At 30.8% G+C, this 20,168-nt stretch overlaps 1 protein-coding gene across 1 annotated transcript in view; it reads left to right on the top strand.

Annotated features, from left to right (window-relative positions):
* LOC123701324 (GTPase-activating Rap/Ran-GAP domain-like protein 3) overlaps positions 1-20,168 on the top strand; it is a 51,248-nt gene that overhangs the window by 16,100 nt on the left and 14,980 nt on the right. Inside the window, exons 2-9 of the mRNA XM_045648758.1 lie at positions 6,933-7,002; positions 13,214-13,306; positions 13,826-13,907; positions 16,676-16,779; positions 17,398-17,529; positions 17,927-18,053; positions 18,542-18,640; positions 19,227-19,330. Of these exons, the coding sequence (XP_045504714.1) occupies positions 6,933-7,002; positions 13,214-13,306; positions 13,826-13,907; positions 16,676-16,779; positions 17,398-17,529; positions 17,927-18,053; positions 18,542-18,640; positions 19,227-19,330 (811 nt within the window). The remainder of the gene's footprint in view (positions 1-6,932; positions 7,003-13,213; positions 13,307-13,825; positions 13,908-16,675; positions 16,780-17,397; positions 17,530-17,926; positions 18,054-18,541; positions 18,641-19,226; positions 19,331-20,168) is intronic.

Genomic DNA, 20,168 nt, shown 5'->3' with positions numbered 1-20,168 from the left:
GTTTCATATCTTCCATCTTGAATTATTTATCGCCACACTAAGCACTAAGCTATAATACAGAGAATGTTAAATAGTAACTTTGAATTTAAAAAAATAAAAAAGAGTCATACTCTACGAATTGAGATCCAGTTTTTATGAAATGACGTGAGTAATTGAGTATGTATGAGATTTGTTTTAAAAAGCTACGCAGTTCGGACGATGCGACGTAAAAAAATGTTAGTATAAAATACAGCTACAACGCATTCACAGCAGGCTTGCGGGGCTTGACTTAATTACAGCTGGCCCACTTCGACACTACATGTGAAATTGTCGCATTCATCTAGCATTCATTAACTCAGTAGTGAGCTTATAATAAAACATTTGCTTAGAAATATTAATGTGTTTTTAAGGAAAAGGTATATTTTGATAATTTACTATTTTATTAATTTGTCAGTTAGTATATCAATAACTTGCTGAATATACGTAGATACTATGTGTTTAGATATTTCTTTATTTCGGACGAGTACAGACAATGCTGCTTATAAAACTAGGCATATTTATTCATGTCATGTTTATTCTATATCCTTACTGTATCTATTAATCGTTATCACTTATACTGTAATTAATCTTACATCTAAATAGCTCTCATTACATAATAAACTATGAAATTCTTTGAAATGGTTAAAAGACTGATCTTTTCAAAAATAATTTAAGTGGAAAATTCGTTTCATTATACATTTTCATCGCGTCCATCTCGTCGCATTCCCGCTGAACAGAACATTCATGCTATTGCCTTTATTTTAATTAAAGTACCATTTAATTATTAAAATTATATTTTTATTTATAAAAATACTAGCGGTCCGCCCCGGCTTCGCCCGTGGTACATGTGAAAAATAGATGTTGGCCGATTCTCAGTCGGTCCACCCGTTTCGGAGGAGTATGCAGACTAACATTGTGACACGAGAATTTTATATATAAGATATGGTTAAGATTTAACAAGATGGATTAATAAGCAACATACATGTTTTAGGCTACTGTTTTTATACGTTATTTTCCTGAAAGTTCTTTCTATTTAAGTATTTTAAAGTCGTTGTATCAAGTTATGGAACTTGCCAAAAAACCTTTGGATACAAGCCAAATTTCACACATAACCATATGTAAAATATCAAAACTACTAACATTAGAGAAACTTTACAAGCACACGTGAATGTCCTTGTAAAACTACCAGGTATTTTTATTTAGAAAATATCATGAAACATTCATATGTAGTTATATGGCTTTATGTAGCGTGAGACCGAATAGAGGTTATATAAATTGAATATTTTTGTTTTGTTTTTTTTTGTTACGAATATCACATATTCATTTACGTTTCATTGTTACCAAACTCTTTTGTTAATTCAAAATTCGTTGTTTTTGAAAAGTATTATAGACAATAAGCATTAACCCAATTTCAGCAATGCAAGGTTCTGCACGGGATTTATATTGTTTTGTCGTGAATTTATCGTTATAACTTCGATATTGGAATACACCTGGAGATAAGTGTCCAATTGGGAATGCATGGCTGTGCAATGTTTGCTATTTTATTTTTATTGTATTTTATATTCGGCACTTTGTAACTTGAAACAAATATACAGTCTCATGCCGTTCTGTCGGAATCTGGGGAATTGCTTGGAAATGCAACTTATTGCGTTACATCTATACTTTGATTGTATAAAGGAAGGTTTTTTTTATAAAAATACTACTCTATTTTACATTTTTTAACATAAAAATGTTAACAAAAGAAATTATATTGTTTTTTGTAAAACTCGGAAGTAGTCAAATACACCATTGTTTTACTTTTCAACACCAAAAATATTACTGCTTTCTAGCACGGCATGCAAAATTTTCGACCTATCCGCTTGCTATCCCGGGACTTCGCGATTTATATTTTGCGCAATTCACTTCATTTATTTAAAAACCATTCATTGAATAGTAAAGTAATAAACTGAATAAAAGTCCATCGAGATATAAATCTATTAAATCCTCATCAAACCGCAATAAACGATGAACCGCTTTGAGTACGATAAAGAGAATCCTATTCCGGAGACAAAGGACATTTAGATCTTTGTTCCTAATAGAGAGTGACGCAAATTTCCCATTCGGCAAACTTTTGTACGGGAAATTCAACGCCAGTCGTCCAAATAGAGAACCGCTGTCGTTCACTAGTACACATGCTACACTGAACACGACCAATTAATAGTTATAGGAGTTCAAAGCGGGATATGAATACAATAATTGATGGTTTCGGGCTTCGTGTAAAATGATACGGTGAAAAACTCTACACAATTTGAATATATTGCCAGCAGTTTTCACAGAATAAGGTTTTATATTGCTTCTTGTTATATCTTTTTCCTGATTTACTTTAATATTATACTGTTACTGTAAAGAATTATTTGCATAGAAAACGTGTTTTTATATTTTACACAGGAAAACAGACTGTATTTCCCTCGTTAAAATATTCTAGTGCTATCAGCAAAAAGGGAAAAATGGATTTATAATTGATATTTTGTTCCGTGACCAGGGCGAGACGAGGGTGATATTTATTAAGTTATTCCACGAGTAAAGAGCAGAAAATTCAATTTATTTTAACCTTTTCCAATCTTTAGATTCATGGCTGCATTGGCACATAAAGTTTCCAAGTGTGTCTGGGCTAGATGACATTACAAGGTCTAGTTAAGAAGGGCGAATTGGAATCAGGTGTTTCACTTAAGTCGTTTTTTGCTTTAAGTTAAATACGATATTTCGGATTGAGGTATTAAATAACATTATTTTAAGTGCTTCGTACCATGTCGGAGTTTCTGAAGTTATCAACTTTTAAATTCTTTTTTTAACTTTATTATTCCGATAGTGGAACCTATACTTTTAACTAAATTATTGATAAAATAATATTGTAGACTCAATTGACACTTAAATAATTGAATGTCTTGAGTGAGAACAAGAAAAGTGTATTAGAAACGCATGTATGCTCCATTAAGCCGGTTTCCTCTAACGTCCATCCATTATGTTGATGTACTTACCCCTTGTTAATTATGTTACTAGTTACCAGCATTGTATATAAGTTTAACATGCTTTTATACTTGAATCTATATAATATAAAATCGTATTGTGATAATTTATTGATATATTTTTTGATTAATATTTCGGTCCAAAACCATCATTATCAGTGACATTTTCGATTTATTTTCCTATATAAGCACAGTTGACAGATATATTCTACGTACATAAAGTTTAGTTAAAGGCTACATTATACATTTATATACATTATACATTTCAATTAAACTTGAAATATTGAATTTGCGTTTAAAAAACCGAATTCTATTAAAACTGTCTGAAACTTGGTTATTGTCTGATATTGGATCCGGTTGAAAGAAACTATGCGATGTTATTCTTTGTGATATGAACCAAACTGCTGAGTTAGAAAGATCTTCAATAAAGTACAAAATATATGCGCATGTGTATTCTAGGCATAATTTGAAGAGGTATCTACACATTTTATAACGTCCAGTTTTGTTGCCTACTTTTGCGGTTTAAGATTAAATGCGTAATTAAATGATTGTCTATGTACTTGAAATACAGCATCGACCATGCATCGACGGATCACTTGATTTGTTTGAAGGTTTGTATTGTTTCTGTTACACGTTTTATATTCAGTGTTCAGTCGTCCCCTGAGACCTGAGGATTCAATTAATTTAAACGATTTCTATATGGTATCGTAGAGTAGGTATAGATACTCTACGATACCATATAGAAATCGTACGAATAGACTACAAACAATATCATCGACATCTAGTCGCTATTGTTTGTAGTCTATTGTGTATGCTATTGTTTGTAGCCTCTAAACATATTATTATGTTAATTGAAAAATGAACATTCATTTAATTTTCGAAATGTTACACGATAATGAAGATTAGCTAAATATTATTTCTCCGTCTAACCTTTGGTCTAACTAACCAAATCCAAACAAAAAACATCAGTTTGTTTTTATAAATATAATTGTAATCATGAATTCAAGTAATTTCAATTTTGGTAAAGGTCGAGTAAACACTTGTACCATCCAAGATCCTTGTATTACGTCTTTGTTCGCAAAACCCTCTCTAATGATACCTTTCCACGGAACGAGCATGGTGTGTAAGCTTTTCAAACTTTCTGACCTTCAAGCCTCTCTCTTAATAGTAATACATCAGCATTAATCTTGGGCTTTATCTCCGTATAGAGACGTTGAACCCTTAATAATGCTCATAATTCGTTATTAGAAAAATCTTTCTCATGATGCAATCTATGTTTTATTTTGACTTTTCCTTATCTATACTTATATTATTTTTTAATATTATAAAGCTGAAGAGTTTGTTTGTTTGTTTGTTTGAACGCGCTAATCTCAGGAATATTTGGTCCGATTTGAAAAATTATTTCGGTGTTAGATAGCCCATTTACAGAGGAAGGTAAGGTAGATAAGGCTTTAATATAGTATCATCCTAAGAACAACAGCAGCGGAGCAATGCGTGTGAAACCGCGGGGCACAGCTAGTACCTACATATTTAAATATAACAGTCCAATGTGAATATCTAAGAGTTTGTTTAAATTTTATTTTCAATAGCGGTGTCAATACTTATTTTATTTTGATAGAGATAAAAATGTTCTACTTTTACGAAAGAAATGCTATGAATATCGTAAAGATTTGAGTACCATGTACAGAATTCATGTCTAGCTATGTGAATACAACACAGACCACTTCTCTTTCGGTAGTATATAATATTATTATGAAAGGAAAGGAAAAGTAATAAATTATAAGAAAGGTACAATGATTCCTTTTAGCATATAGCCAAAAGACGACCGAAGTAATAAATTCAGAGGGCGAGCGAACGTTTCGAGTTTTTGAGTGGCGTCCATATTGAATTTAAGTCGAGACCGTCGAGCCTCGTCGAGTACCTGCCGCAGTAAGCGATATCTCAAATATTACTCCAGGAAACTACGTCTAATTAATATTCCACTTAAAGGCAATAATTTGTTACGATGAAACTTCAAAGATAAATAATTAGTTAGAACAGTTGCTCAAAGAATCTGGGTAGGTAACCACCCATCTACTAGATATAGCTTAAAAATCAAGAAATCAAGAATGCATGGCGTGTAGCAACACATAGTTGATTATTATGTAAAAATGTAGAGTTCAAATTGTATGTATTTACTATTTTCTAATTTGAGAAAAACTTTTTTTTGTATTAACTTCCACGAAGCTATTTTACAGCTAGGCTAGCTTATATTTAAAACTCGTTTGCTGTATTCCAATATGGAATATTTCCCACGCATATATCTGATTACTGTTCCTTAAAATGGGAACAAATGACCTATGTGAGCCCTTTACCACTTCATTGAACTCTTGTCTTTACGTCGATCACTTGAAAATAGGTTATGGCCATAAATAGGTCGAGAAATCTTTAAATACTTCCTTTAATTTTAGAAATTTATATTCAGATCATACATTGATAAAATGTCATTCATATGCCTTATCACATAATATATTATTTGTAGTTTCATTATTTTACGCTAGCTAATGAAAAAAAGAAATATAAGGAAGCAAAAAAATGAAAACTGTATGGATATAAACACGCTTACATCCAAAAAAGGTTTCTTAACCTTTCAATATTGGAATTTTGAAGCAAGTAAAAGGCCGAAAACTTACTAATTAAACTTTATATTAATATTTAGTACCATACAAAGAATCTTTATTTCTATTTAGAGTGTAAATAATAATTATCTACCGACTTCTTCCAACAAAATATATACTTAATAGAGATGAGTTCCTTCCTACACAATTTTAGAAATGCTATACCATAATACCAACAACTTAATATAATTGAGGTATTCGTTTGGATCCACATTCATTAATATTAAGGGGAGTTTATATCTAAGTCTTAAAAAAGTAACAAGATTTGGAGCAATTTTTCTCAAATTTTAATCATCCGCATACGCATACTTGAGTATGCGATGAAGATGATTAAAATTAGCAAATATGAACAGCTTAGTAAAGCTGAAAATTAAGTTTTGTCTAAGCTTATTAAGCTCCTGAAAAATGAGTAAGAATTAAGTTTATTTGAAGCCTATTTATACAATTTTTTGTTAACCTCATGCATGCATAATCATTTGTACAGAAGATAATGGTCGAACGGCTTTTTTATTTCATTAAAAAACTTTGTAGAAATTCCTGGTGAAGGTGACTAATTACACCTCTGCCGCTTCGTGGAAACTGCAGTTAATTAAGGTAGGGACGCAAATGCTCGCTGCCACTTCCAAAGAGACAAAGAGCAGATGTCAAATTGCAAAGTTCCAATGCCATACTTTGACACAAAGGTGGATGTCAATTATAACATTCTGATAAACAGAGGAACGCGAGTGCTATTGTTTTGTATGGTTTTTGTTTGTATAATATACTAGCGGTCCGCCCCGGCTTCGCCCGTGGTACATATTAACGTTTTCTCTACATAAGAACCATCCTCGTACTTCAAGGAATATAATAAAAAAAGAATTATCGAAATCGGTTCAGCCGTTCTCGAGTTATGGAATTACAACGAAAAGTGGCATTGATTTTTATATATTAGATTTGAATATGTGGATGTGAAAATTTGAACTTTCATGGATTATACATGTATATTTAATTAATTTCTAATATAAAGGGTATTTCTCTGTTTGCTAAAACAGATAATGGTGATAAACATTTCTAGGATACTTTTTTTTACCATGTGTGAGCAAAACTTACTATAATGTAAATTTAAGTTTGTACATATTATAAATAAAAACAATATTTAAACCGCTCTACAAAATTTTAAATTATGATATGATCGTATCGTTATGTCAACTTCTTCTAGTAACTTCACAACTCTCTGATGAATCTTATTAATTAAAGTTAATTTTGTCAACAGTTCGTCAGCGAGTGAGCTAATCTCCAGGCGTGGTGTGTTCTCACGAAGACAATATGGGTCCGTGGAGCAGGTAATTCATTCAAATTTTCTTAATTAGTAATTTTTTTGCACAATTCCTTACTATTTTGTTTTCCTTTAATTACAGTGACGTTTTTAAAGAACTGAAGACAGTATAATTTAAACTTGCACTTAAATTACAAAACTGTTATCTAAGTAGTTAATAGAAATTTTCTATGACAATATTTAAGTATGTTATCTTCTATTTATTGAAATAATAATATTAGTCACCTCTATAATATAGGAGTCTATATTTTATTAAATCAATCAAATCGATCGCTAATAATAATAGGAAAGTAAATCAAATATACATAAGTTTGCACATGTGTCTGACTGCATGAATGGTGAACATGGAAATTCCCAAAAATAGGTAACGTTTTTTTTTTCTGCAATAAAACCTTTATAGTTGATATAGAGCCATGATAAGTGAATTATATGTTCATATTTAACTCGAGGATATTGGAGCTCAATTTTTTATTTTTAATTAAATTTTTATTATATATTTATCATGATATTGTGAATACTTAATAAAATAAAAACTACTGCGTCTATCTGCTCCATGTGCTGAAATATTTTAAAGCTTTTGTAAAATTTATAGTTTATCCATTTTCAAGTTAGAAAAGAAAGCAATTTTATGCAACAGTCAACAGAAGTACCTAAAGAAAACATTTGAAAACAGAGTTAAAGTCGCCGTATAAAAACATATACATAAACTTTGAATAAAAGAAATAGAATAAATACAACAAAGTCTACAAGAAAAAATACCCACCATGCAATATACTAAAAAAATACACACTCAGTAAACCAAATGAAATAAAAACTATGTGTTATATAATTAGATAATATGTATTACCCATATCCCTAAATTAAAGTTGAGTCTGAAAATATATCTTAGCTTTTGCCAGTGTGTTTAGAAATAAAGCAAAACATTGTGATTTAATACCAATTTAGAACATAAGTCGAGTTGAAATCTGTAGAGTCGAAATAACAATTGAAGATCTCGCTCAAGATAATTAAAATTAATTTAAAGTAAATCAGAGAAGCAAGCAGTCGAAAATGGAATTCAGAATGACTGTGTAAAGAAAAGCTTTATTTGGAAGAAGAAAACATACCTACACATTTTTTGGAAGAGAAGCCAACAAATCTATTAATTAATATTTGAACTGTAAACACTCGACACAAATGCATGTTTTATTTTTGAAAGTCGCAATTAATATTCAAAAACACAAGTACATTAATTCACTAAGTAAGCATAGAAGCTTTCTCTTTCTTATTCGAAGTCCTATTATTAGGTGTCTGAATTTTCGTCTATGTAGAAGGTAAGGAAAATGCGGCTATTACGGCCACAGTCGAACAATCGAAACTATCGTTATAGGTGATAGCATCGTATTGGAGTCTCAAAGTGTAATAAACTTCAACCGAGACAATCGATTTATACTTACCTACATTTATTCTTTAATAATCCACCTTTTTCTCATATAAATGATTGTAAAATAAGAACTCGGCGCAAAAATGTGAGTAATGAAAATATCTTAGCGAGCTCAAATACGCCGAAATTAAATTTTTATACGTATTAACTTTTAAATTTTAAATATGATCCTAAATACATAAATATTAAATGAAAATTACATGCAAAACGAACACGAAGTGATATAAGAGACAAGATAAGAGCTATTGCAATTTAAATAAGGTAAATTGATTATTAGAAAATAAATACAAATTGAAAAAGCCATAAATGTTGAAAAATAAACATAATATTAGTCATTCACCTGTTTGATCAGTCTGCACCAACGTACCCTCATAAACTTTAAGTGTCCTTCACCTACTAAATGGAAAATCGAACGACCGTTTTACTGGCAATTTCCTGACACCTTATTTCTTATAATTTCTTGAAACATTTTTCGGAATTTTATGTGGCTTGCATTCTATAAACACAACGAATTTGCTGTCTTTTACGTAATATATTTTAATTCAAACATCTGTTTATATAATAAAAAATCAGAAGTAGTACCTACTTGGTGCCTTATTTTTCTTTCTTCAATTATTGCCCCGTGGTGGCCAAATACGCAATGTCATTTTTGAGAATTTATTAAATCAAAAATGCGGCAATTAAACTATGAAAGTGACCATGATTTTACACAAAACAAAACTTACCCACCCACAAAACAAATTTACTTACCCGTATTTTGAAATATGCCATGCAAAATTGATATTTTACATGGCATGTCACATAAATCAGACTTGAAGATAAAACATACAATGCATTTAATAGAGTCATTAGCGTGGGAAAACAATCAATCAATATCTAGACACGCCTCATGTGACAGCAATGGAGCAAGGTATTATTATTACAGGTGCTCTGTACAATGTGTTGACAATCAATCACATTTCACAGGTCACTGCGGAGCTTGTAGGCCATTATTTTAAATAATAATTAACCCGCGGCCCGACCCTGCCATAAATATTACCCCATTATAGGCTAATTGCATTAATTAATTCCTACATTCAAGTAACACGGCATTTTATTAATAGACATGACTACGTTTTTAAATAATTAATGAGCGATAATAAGTTCAATCTTAACTTAGGTTAGGCATGCCCTTTATTTGTTAGTTTATGAGAAGATATCAAAATGAAGTAATAATAACACTGGTCTGCAAAAAATTTTTTTTTCGCGCTCCTTCTTATTTTTGCACAAGATTATTATAGAAGTGATACTTCTGAACAGAAATTAAGTTTTAAAAAATTTGTATCACGTCTAGATTTTTTGTGGTTTAATTTGAAAGAAACCCATTTTTTGTTCTAAGAATACATCGTTATTTTAATAATTAGGTTTAAATATTACAAATAATGCCAAGATAACCATTAAAAACTATAAGACAATATAATTACACATTATTTACATTGTTTCAATTAGTAGTTTTCTTTTTTTTTTATATTTTATAAGGAGTTTCGCGACGAATCGATCAAGTAAAATCAGCAAGCTTAGCTGCCAACTTATTATCTGTATTTTACTATATTTTCAGTTACTTTTTCCGTATCTCCTCTCAAACTTCTGGTGAAATGTTTAATAGTGGTCACCAGATACTCTTTTTACAGCTTTAGTCTGCTTAATTTCATAATTTAAGTCTTATCTAGGCTCCCACATTTGCAGTCCTTTAGAGACCACACTAAAGACTTTCGCTTCAATGTTACGTCGTTTAAAAATCCATAACACGTGATTCAATTTTGCTATATGGTTGATATTATACACAAATTTTCGTCAATGTATCAGTACAATATAAAAATTTTACCAAAATATTAGGATAAAATCATCAACCGTCACCTTAAAACTTTACTTTGAACTGAGCACCGCGGAGTCATAATGAGAACTACGGAAGCCCATAAATTCCTTACAAATTAGTGTAAATAATAATGTCTTCAGTAGATATCATTCTAGTTTTATAAATTCAAGTCGTTTTTGTGATGAAAAATATCATATAGACCGAATAAAATAGCATTATTGCAAGAGAGACTGCCAAACAATACAGAATTTTGAGGTATTTAAAAACGACAATAAAAAAAAATTTAGACGTGATACAAAAAAAATGAAAGCAGATCTAGATTCAGCATGTTAAGATCTCCATGTTTATCATATTTTTATTCAAAGGAGGATTTCTTTGCAGACCAGTGTAATTGATGGTTGATGATACTTTTCTCCCCATAGACTCGTATCAAATATATTACGTCACAACCCCACTGCGATAAATATTTATTATGATATAACGCTTTATAGCTAATCGGCGAGGCGACTCTCAATACTAAGTGATTTCTTCTGTACTAGTTGGAATATAAAGGATGTCACGAAATCAAAAGTATTGTAGACGAAAAAAACACTTGAAAATGGAAAAGTAAAGGAATTGTAAGTAATATCAAATGTTATGTTCTAATATGTATAAGAACTTGTAGGTTTTTATTTTTTATAACGTACGTGTTTTGATAATTTAAAAAATATATAAAAAATTTAGCTCAATTATATCAGCAAAAATGAAGCTATAAATACAAATTTAAATAATTAATTAATTAATAATATTACAAAAAATTAATAACATTCAAGTAATTTCACTCCATTAAAACATCAAAGCTCTTATAAGGTTTATAATTAAGTAAAATAAACGTTCCTTTGCCGTAATCGTTGATAATGAACAATTTTACGAGGGAACTTTCCAAGACCGATCATTAATAATATAAGGTTAGGTGACATCCTGATATTACTATCATAAAGATACTAATCTCAAGAAATTAACTTACGCTATCATGGGTGTCTTGAATAAATAGACTATTTCATTCTTTAATTGTTTATGTATGTTCCATTATTAGATTATGTTTTTTTTTGCAATAGATTATAGTATCTACAGTTAACCATAAATAATCTTATGTTGACTGACGATATAAATAGGAAATAAAGATTTATAGATTTGTTTACAGAGATTTTAAAATACATTTACCATTATATTATATAGCCACAACTTTACCGATATACCATATTTTATTTGTTTACTCCGATTCAACCCGCAGCTGCAGCGTAGCCGAGATAAGAGTATCTTGTTAAAAATAAAGAGTTTTGCCTCAGTCTCAATTGAAACCAAGTTATACTGCCCAAGAACACCTCATCTCATTTGTCTAGCCTTACACCAGATGAGCACTACAGAACAAAGGCTCAATCTACCTTTTATTTCATTTCAACTTACTATTTGCTCTGCGATTAATTTCTAAAATTGGTGAAAACTTCTGCGATTATCATGATAAAATTTCTAGAAAAATCTGTCTCATGATTAACACCCTTGACTTTAATCCATGAAGATATAGCGAAAGAATCTTCAGTACACTTGACAAATACTTGTTTCCTGACCTGATGCCAATCATCTATTGTCGTGGATAGCTAAACTAGACAACGCTTTCATCTGTCTTGGCTGCATTCCAACTTCGATCGCAAGCTCTATGTAGACTGTGTCTTCAAACAAATTCCACTGCCTACCGTGATAATTCAAATTCAAAACTGATGTTAAGGTTAATATTATGGATAAAGATTATGTTGAATATTATCCTAGTTAATTACTTTACAATATGTGATATTAATTTTTTTAATGTTGTTTTTTTAGTATAATAGGCTACTAATTTCTCAATTTTAAGCTACCTAATACAAGTATTCCGCCTCCTTGGTACAGTGGTTGACGCGTGAGCGTAGAACCGAGGGGTCCTGGGTTCGATTCCCGGTGGAGACGAAGAAAAAAAAAATGTCTCGGTCTGGTAGGACACAGAAGGCTGATCACCTACTTGTCCCTAAAGAAAAATCGATCAGTGAAACAGATTTATGCATAACGCATCTGCCCCTTACCCCACTACGGGGACATGGGATTTCACACTTTAATACAAGTATTAACGAGAGAGTATTAAGCATCGTAAAATGAAAAGAAAATTGAGCGTTTCTCAATTTAATCATTTTACCCGAATCCTGCAGAGCTGTCGGTATTATGAAAAAACAAGATAAACATTGAATTCAATATATTTTAAGAATACAAAAATTATAAAGCTTTAAAGATTATTCTTGTTTACTTTATCCGGCTTTAGGATTTCTAGATATCGGATTAAAACAGAAATTTAGAAAACTAATTTTTAAATCATGTTTTAATAAACTGAAGTAACTTTATCCGCTATAAAAATAATCAATGAATAAGAAACGACTAATAAATAAATCTATAAAGTGACGGAATATTAAATATCAAAAGGCGTCAACAGGGTCAAAGATAGCTTTGAAGGCTTTAGTCCCTGAGGAAAGATTTTTTTTCAATTTGTGTAGGCAAATTGAATTTCAGTGCAGGAAATGATATCTGATATGAAATTGGATGAGTGTGTCCTGATATTTATAATCGTTTTAATATGTCCCGTATCCCTATACTATAATGTAAATGTGTCATGATGTCTTTACATATTAATCACATTATAAACATTATATATATCGTGTGTATAATTTTGAGTACACACTACACAGGTCACAGACTGAGTTCAATAATTGATCATCTACTTACTAGAAAACTAGTTTAGAACCGAAATATAGCAATTAACACACATATTATATTCGAAAGTTACAATCATAAACTAGAATAATTAATATTTAATAATTAATTAAATAATTCTCTCTGCTTTCCTACTACAATATAAAAAAATGATTGTTCTTGTTCTAGTTGTCAGCTACAAGCGAAGTTAGTGGCGCAGTGGACGCAATCATCCGCCGCTATCGTCTCGAGAACGGGAATTCGCTGGGCGAAAAAGATGAGGTAGGTAATTTATTAATTTATAATTAATTAATTATTTTGTGAAACGCACCTAATTTTTTTACATATTTAATGATTTTTTTCGTTATTATTAGTACGTAACGTATGTATACCTACTTACTTTTTCCTAAAAAATATTGACACAAGGGAAATTCCTTCTTTTCAGCTTTTTCAAAACAATTAAGTATTCAATAAATTTATATTTTATTTTCATATTATCAGCAATAGATTAGTCGTTCTGGTATAAAAATTACTGTATAGAAAAATATTATAACATAAAAAAAGGTCCGACTGTTCCTGAAGTTTATTTTTTAAAGCATTCGCCAGGTATTTCAAAACGAAAAAAAAACCTAATGACAAATTTTTGGCGCCAATTTTCACGCAGGCGGTATTTTTGTTCTTTTAATTATAACTTAATGTTATACACGGTATCTAATCAATAAGTGACCCAAATGGATGGAATTTATTGTATTCTATATACTGCGTTCAATATAACTTGTACATTGGATATTTTGTTTCAAGTTGTTTGGTCCGCCCAGCGCACCGGTACTCGAAAATCCCGAATTCCAGACGCGATGGTACTTCAAATACTTTCTTGGCAAAAGTAAGTTTCTATTATTTATTTTATAACAAAAGTAAAATAAGTATGTGGTCACTAGTATGTACTGAGCGTAATAAAATACTTAGGAAATTTTTACATTGTATGTAGGTACGATACGGTACGCGCCTAGCTTTGATTGGCCTAGTAAAATCTAAACGGCATAGTTAGACTGTGCCACCTTTATTACAATGAGGATTTACTATCTGTCTACACAGTGCCCGCCTTTATAATAAAGCTTAAATTGTGGTCTAAGATAGATTATTTTCATAATCATAGTAAATTGAACACCAAAACTTTTTTGTTGTTATACTTTTCTACAAAAGTTTCCATTGCAAAGAAATAAAAAATATTTCACATATTATTAATTTTGCATACTAAGTACTACCATATAATTAGCAATAAAACTACAAAATTTGTTACATGGTAGCGGAGCTCTTGATAAAGTCTGTTTTAATGAAGCTTCTGGCGTCGAGCATTGTCTTGATTGAGTTTTCTTCCATTGTATAGCATAGAAAAGTGTATGGGAAACTCTATATTAACCTTTGATACACTGGCAAGTAGATTTTAATTACTTTGGGTATTAAAAACAGCGACGATTGTTTACATCTTACTAGGTGTTCTGCTCAGTATTAATAAATTAAAAAACTATTGCACATACTTTTAATACTTATGTATAATACGATAAGACCTAATTAATAAAGGTATTACATATAACTTACAGCGGCGGTAGTATATTCAAAACGTTTCAATTTCAACTTTATATTGTGTTTTCCAGTAAAGCGTTACGTTTCAAGCCACTTAACCTTTTTTTACTTCATTGTTATTCCGGAGCTTAGTACTCATCCGACTTATGCCGCGTAGTTGTGAAATATAGCAACAGATGCTTAAAAGTCACTTCAATTTGTTCAAATGTTGTTTGTAAATAATAAATTTTATACACTACTACCACTTTTGTTGAACTTTTGAATTAAGTATTTAGTGATTAAATATCTCAACATGTTCTAAACTTGTCTTGGAGTAAGCTAAATCTCTGTCTCAGTAAATAATAAAAACATCTTTACAACCTCAACCCTTTCCCTTATTTCAAATGCACTGAAAGACGCAGGTGTCACCTACAGAATTCCGTTCCAAGGTTTTAATGCATCCATTACAAGTTTTATTTTAAACTTCGCTATAAGTCTGTGTAAAGTCAAGGCTGTTCCTCTCAAATACAAAGCATAAACACAAAGAGGAGTTGAGGGTTGTTATTTCAAGTTTGAGTTTAAATCGTGACAAACCGGCGCGCAACTGAAGCGAGTTTCAGTAAATCTTTGGCAGCATTCAATTGGAAATTTCGATTGCCCAGTTGTATAGCTTCGACCACAACTCACAAGTATCAAATTTAAATAGTTTTCAATGTAATAATTTCACCGGAAACCATATTAAGGGATTAAAACAATTTATATTTAGTTTATTATAATTTAAAGTAGGTAAATATTAATATATATTTTATTTTGCATCGATAAAATATGAAGAATGGCGACGGGGAAAAAAGGTCTACGACCCAAATTCTTTCTTTAACCTTTCTATATCTATCAATAATATATCTTGTTACAGACACATGTTACCTATAAATAAGAAGCAACTAAAATTATAATTTATTTTTGAGTTTTTCTACAATTTATAGCGACGACCATTTTGACCTTGACTGAATCAATTAAATCAAGACTATTGGTTGAAGCTTGTAATAAAAATTAATTAATAAATTACTCAATCATTCTCGGCTTGCATATTATAAAAAAAGTCTTTATTGAGTTCACTAATGAATAAAGTATATTTAATAGCAAACAATATCCCACGTTTGGCTTAATTAAACCTCAGCTACAGAAAAAGTTCTTTCCAAATTATCCGCGGTGACTATAAATAGGGCTGCGACGAATTATGGGAAACATCCATCTTCCTTGAAGGCAATAAATAGTACTATCAATAAACCACAAAAACCTATTTTTACCATTCCTTCGCGCAATTTTGTTAATTCGTAACCGACTTGTAGAAATTTGCAAATAAACCAATAAATGTTATTGATATTTTAAATGCAAAATCCCTGGATTCCAAACATTTAATTGAGGTTTTTCTAATTAAGATGCAGAAGCATCCGATATATTTATATAATTGGTAACCAACATAGTAATTCAGTTTTGACACTGATGGTACCAATTCGATCTAATACAAAAATGTTAGTGTCTTTACGGTATATGTACCTACTTTTTTAATAAATAAAATCTGTTAGAATGAATAAAGTCACACAAGCTATTATGTAATATCACTTTATTGAGTTTCTTGTAAAAATTGGTGTCGTATAAGTTAGCTTTATGCTCATAAAACTACTTAATATTTCTATCAAAAACTTCTCTGAATTAAAATATCTTCATAATGTAGTTTTTATTTAAATAGCATACTCCTAAACACCCACTCATTGAAGAAAAGTTTAAAGATTCATTGTAGCAACGTTGGTTTTATTCATACATTACAAAATTTGGTGAATTCCTTATATTTCATAATAATATTTACATTTAATGAGTTTCATGAGTAGGACGATTACAAAAAGTAACTTAAGGGAAGTAAAAATTAGCATAATTCGATTCGATCCTCGGAAAACAGAGATTGTTTTTTTATACCATAAAATGCTTCTGAAATTTGCGTTTTTCGTTTAAAATGTTATTGATTGGAATGATATTTTATAAAAAAAATGTTACATAGTACACAATTGGTAAATATGTGATTAATTTCAGTGCACCAAAACTACATAGGAGTAGATGGCGCCAGAGAGCCATATCTTTTGAGCGTGGTGCAGGAGGGGGCGGGTCTTTTACGAGCAATACTCTTCAATAAAATGGTAAGCAGTATACAGCCTTTGTTACTTTCTATTGTTAAGACATGACATAGGTACAAAAGAAAAATAGACTAGCTAAGTAAGGCTATTCTTGGTTACATAAGAATCGATTTATGATTATGGGTTTAGTTTTTTTTTTGTATTATTGCGTCTTCTGAACTTTTTTGGCTATTGTTTGTGTTAAAAGAATCATTGGAACGAGTTGATGCAGAATACGTTTATAACTTTGGCGATTGGGAAACCAATAGAGACATTTACTATCTTCTCGTGCAAACTAGATATTGTTTTTCAATATATCCTTAACTTTTTCTTTATGCGTAAGTATCTTAGAAGTATTTGAAAACACAAAATAAATACTAAGAAATGATAAGATGGAAGAGCAATGAACGTTTAGAGTCTTTGCCTTTCGTTTTGTGTGTCATATCCTTTACCTAAATTAAATGCAATGCCTTCAAGCAGTTAGGAAAGGCGCAACGCGAACAACGCCCAAAACTGTCTACGTTCGTTAATTAAACTGACAAAAAATCCAATCTTGAAAGAATATAATCACTCAAACCTGTCTTCTGATCGCGAAGCCGCTTATAACGAGCCTTTTCACTAATTTATATTCCCCAACAATAGGGTGCGCATAAAATTTACTTGCCAGCAAGTGCTTGGAGTGGCGGAGGAGGTCAAGCGCCGACGAGGCCCACCCTCAAGCAGATCCTATCGCAATTCACAGCCATCGAGAGGATTGATAAAATGCCTAGAGAGGTTGGCAATTATTTTATATATTATTTTTATGCTTATCTTATGGCATGTATATTTCTGAAGTTTTCAGACCAATTAGAAAATACATTACACAACAATACATTTAACAATATTGAAATTGATTATTGAAATAATACTTTGACCTCTGAGTAAAAGCTCATTATGTTTTGTCCTTAATTATGCAGTAAAAGCTATTAATGACCCTATATATAATATGGACGTAGTACAAGAAAATAAATTCTCAGTTTCTTTGAAGAGCCCTAGTATTTTGTCGTTTAACAAAAGTCTAAGTACTTACTACTACCAAGTTTAGATCATAATGTTCGAAATTTACGATCGAAACCATAAAATACTCTTTTCGACTAGTATATAGAACATGAATTTATTCTTTTTTGTTCAGATAACGTGTCCCGAACTTCAGAAAGACATATTATTGCTCGAAGAACAAGAAGGGTCGGTAAATTTCAAGATCGGCGTTATGATAATGAAGCCAGGCCAGAGGACTGACGACGAAATGCTTTCAAATGGTATTATAGTCACTAACTTTTGTCAACAAATTTCTTATTTCGCTAGTTCATTCTCCATTTATGTTTAATACAACTTTGGTATTGGATTTCGGATACAATGTTTTTGTTACAAACTTAGTTTCAGGTATTGGAACTATTTTTGAATGTCTGGATTTTATATACTTAAGTAACTAAATAAGATTATTCAAATATATTCGTAAGTCATAACATACTTAAGTGGTTTCTCTCAGACTTGTAATTATTTATCAAAGTAAAGACTCGCTCAGCATAACTTTACTCAAGTCGAAATGTTTTCAGATATGCCACTTTAACCACTATCAGACAGTAAAATGTATGCATTGCAAATTAAATAATAAGAGCGCTGTATGAGTGACTAAAAATTAAATTAAATTTATATGAAGGACAAAAATAATACTTATACATCTATTTCCATTTGACCAGTCATTTCTGCCATTATAGTAAATGACAACGTAGCATTTCTATTCCAGAAAAAGGTAACGAGAAATGGGACAGATTTATTTCACTTTTGGGGGACAAGATTCGATTAAGAGGATGGAACCGTTTTCGAGGAGGTCTCGATGTCAAAGGTAAGTCTATATCCTGCCTCAGAAAACTAAATAATGTTTAAATTAATTTACGAGAATTGGGCTTCCAGATAGATTCGACAAAATTAAACGCAATTGTCATGATAGTGTGAAATTTATTTATTAATTTCCAAGTATGCAGATAATGATAATTAATTATTATTGGCTACTTCTTATACTTTCAGTTGTCTTTCTTTTACCGGTTTTTGTTGCTTTCGAGCTTTCGTTTTAGCTGCTCTTTCTTTCAAGTTTTCTCTATTTGCTGAAAAAAGAGCCATGTTATAACCAGTTTTGCTTTCATGTAACAAAAAAATTGCTTATTGCTTATTATTTTACGCAGAACTTAATAATTAACTACTCATATTAGTTACATGGTCTTTATTAAGTTCTAGCTTAAACTTAAATTGGTACTTGTTTAATATCGATTACTGTGTCATTGTAATTTATCTTTGATGAGAATTATTAAAATACCCAAAGCAGACCTTGAACTGCGATATTTCATTAAAAATATTTCAAACTAATCTTGTATACGAATACGAAATTTCAAATAACAGACATTCTAGAACATTCTACATTTTAACGGTCGTAGGTGACATGACTGGCAGCCATTCCATTTACACGATGCACCAAGGCCACGAAATTATGTTCCACGTATCAACAATGTTGCCGTTCTCTAAAGACAACAAACAACAGGTCAGTATTACATTGTATTTACTATTAACAGATTTGATTTATATGACCTCTCTGTGAATATGAATATTCATTAGGATATTGTATTGTTTATTAACGTACTGCTTCAAGGACCACTATGATACCGTGTTGTGGTGGCTTCCATTGTATATTTAAATACAATTTATGAACTTCAAGCCAAATGTGCCTGCCGCTTTAAAGTGTATTAGGTAACTTTATCTTTATGTAATTTTTCATGGCATTGAGTCTTTTATGGCGTGTGTTTTGGGCACCTGTTACTGGATAGAACTTTTTGAAAAGAAAAAACACTTTTTATGACATTCGTTAAATCAAATCCATCCATATCAAGAGTGACCTAGTTGTCATGCATATGTATGTTTAGTTTTGAAGGTATCGCATTAAAGCGAGGTAACCAATTTTATTCCGATGGAGTCTAACAAAAAGTAGATATTTGTCTACAGGGCATATAAAAAGTTTACCTACTTCCCTAGGAACAAAAACGAACAGTAAAATTGCTATGCATCTGCCACATTTCTATTTTTGTATTGGTATCTCGCAAACAATTAAATGCCTCCCTTTCCTGTTTATATTCTTTCTTGAATCCTTATTATACGTTTATTAGAGCACTCAAATAAAGAAAGCTTTCAAGATAATTCTTGTTTGTGAAAATAAGCTGGCTTACTGCCTTTTATCATTAGATTTATTATCAGCAGAAAATTCTCGAACAAACAAATATTTTGTGGCAGTGGCAGCATTAAATTTAATGGTATCAGCTTCACCTCTTAAACAAAAACAGCTTCAATCGGAACAATTTACTTTGAGCTTTTCAACTTATTTTGAA

Source organism: Colias croceus, chromosome 2 (genome assembly GCF_905220415.1).
Source record: "Colias croceus chromosome 2, ilColCroc2.1".
Classification (NCBI taxonomy): Eukaryota; Metazoa; Arthropoda; class Insecta; order Lepidoptera; family Pieridae; genus Colias; species Colias croceus.
The sequence above is the reverse complement of the archived record's forward strand: the minus strand, read 5'-3'. Positions and strand labels throughout refer to the sequence as shown.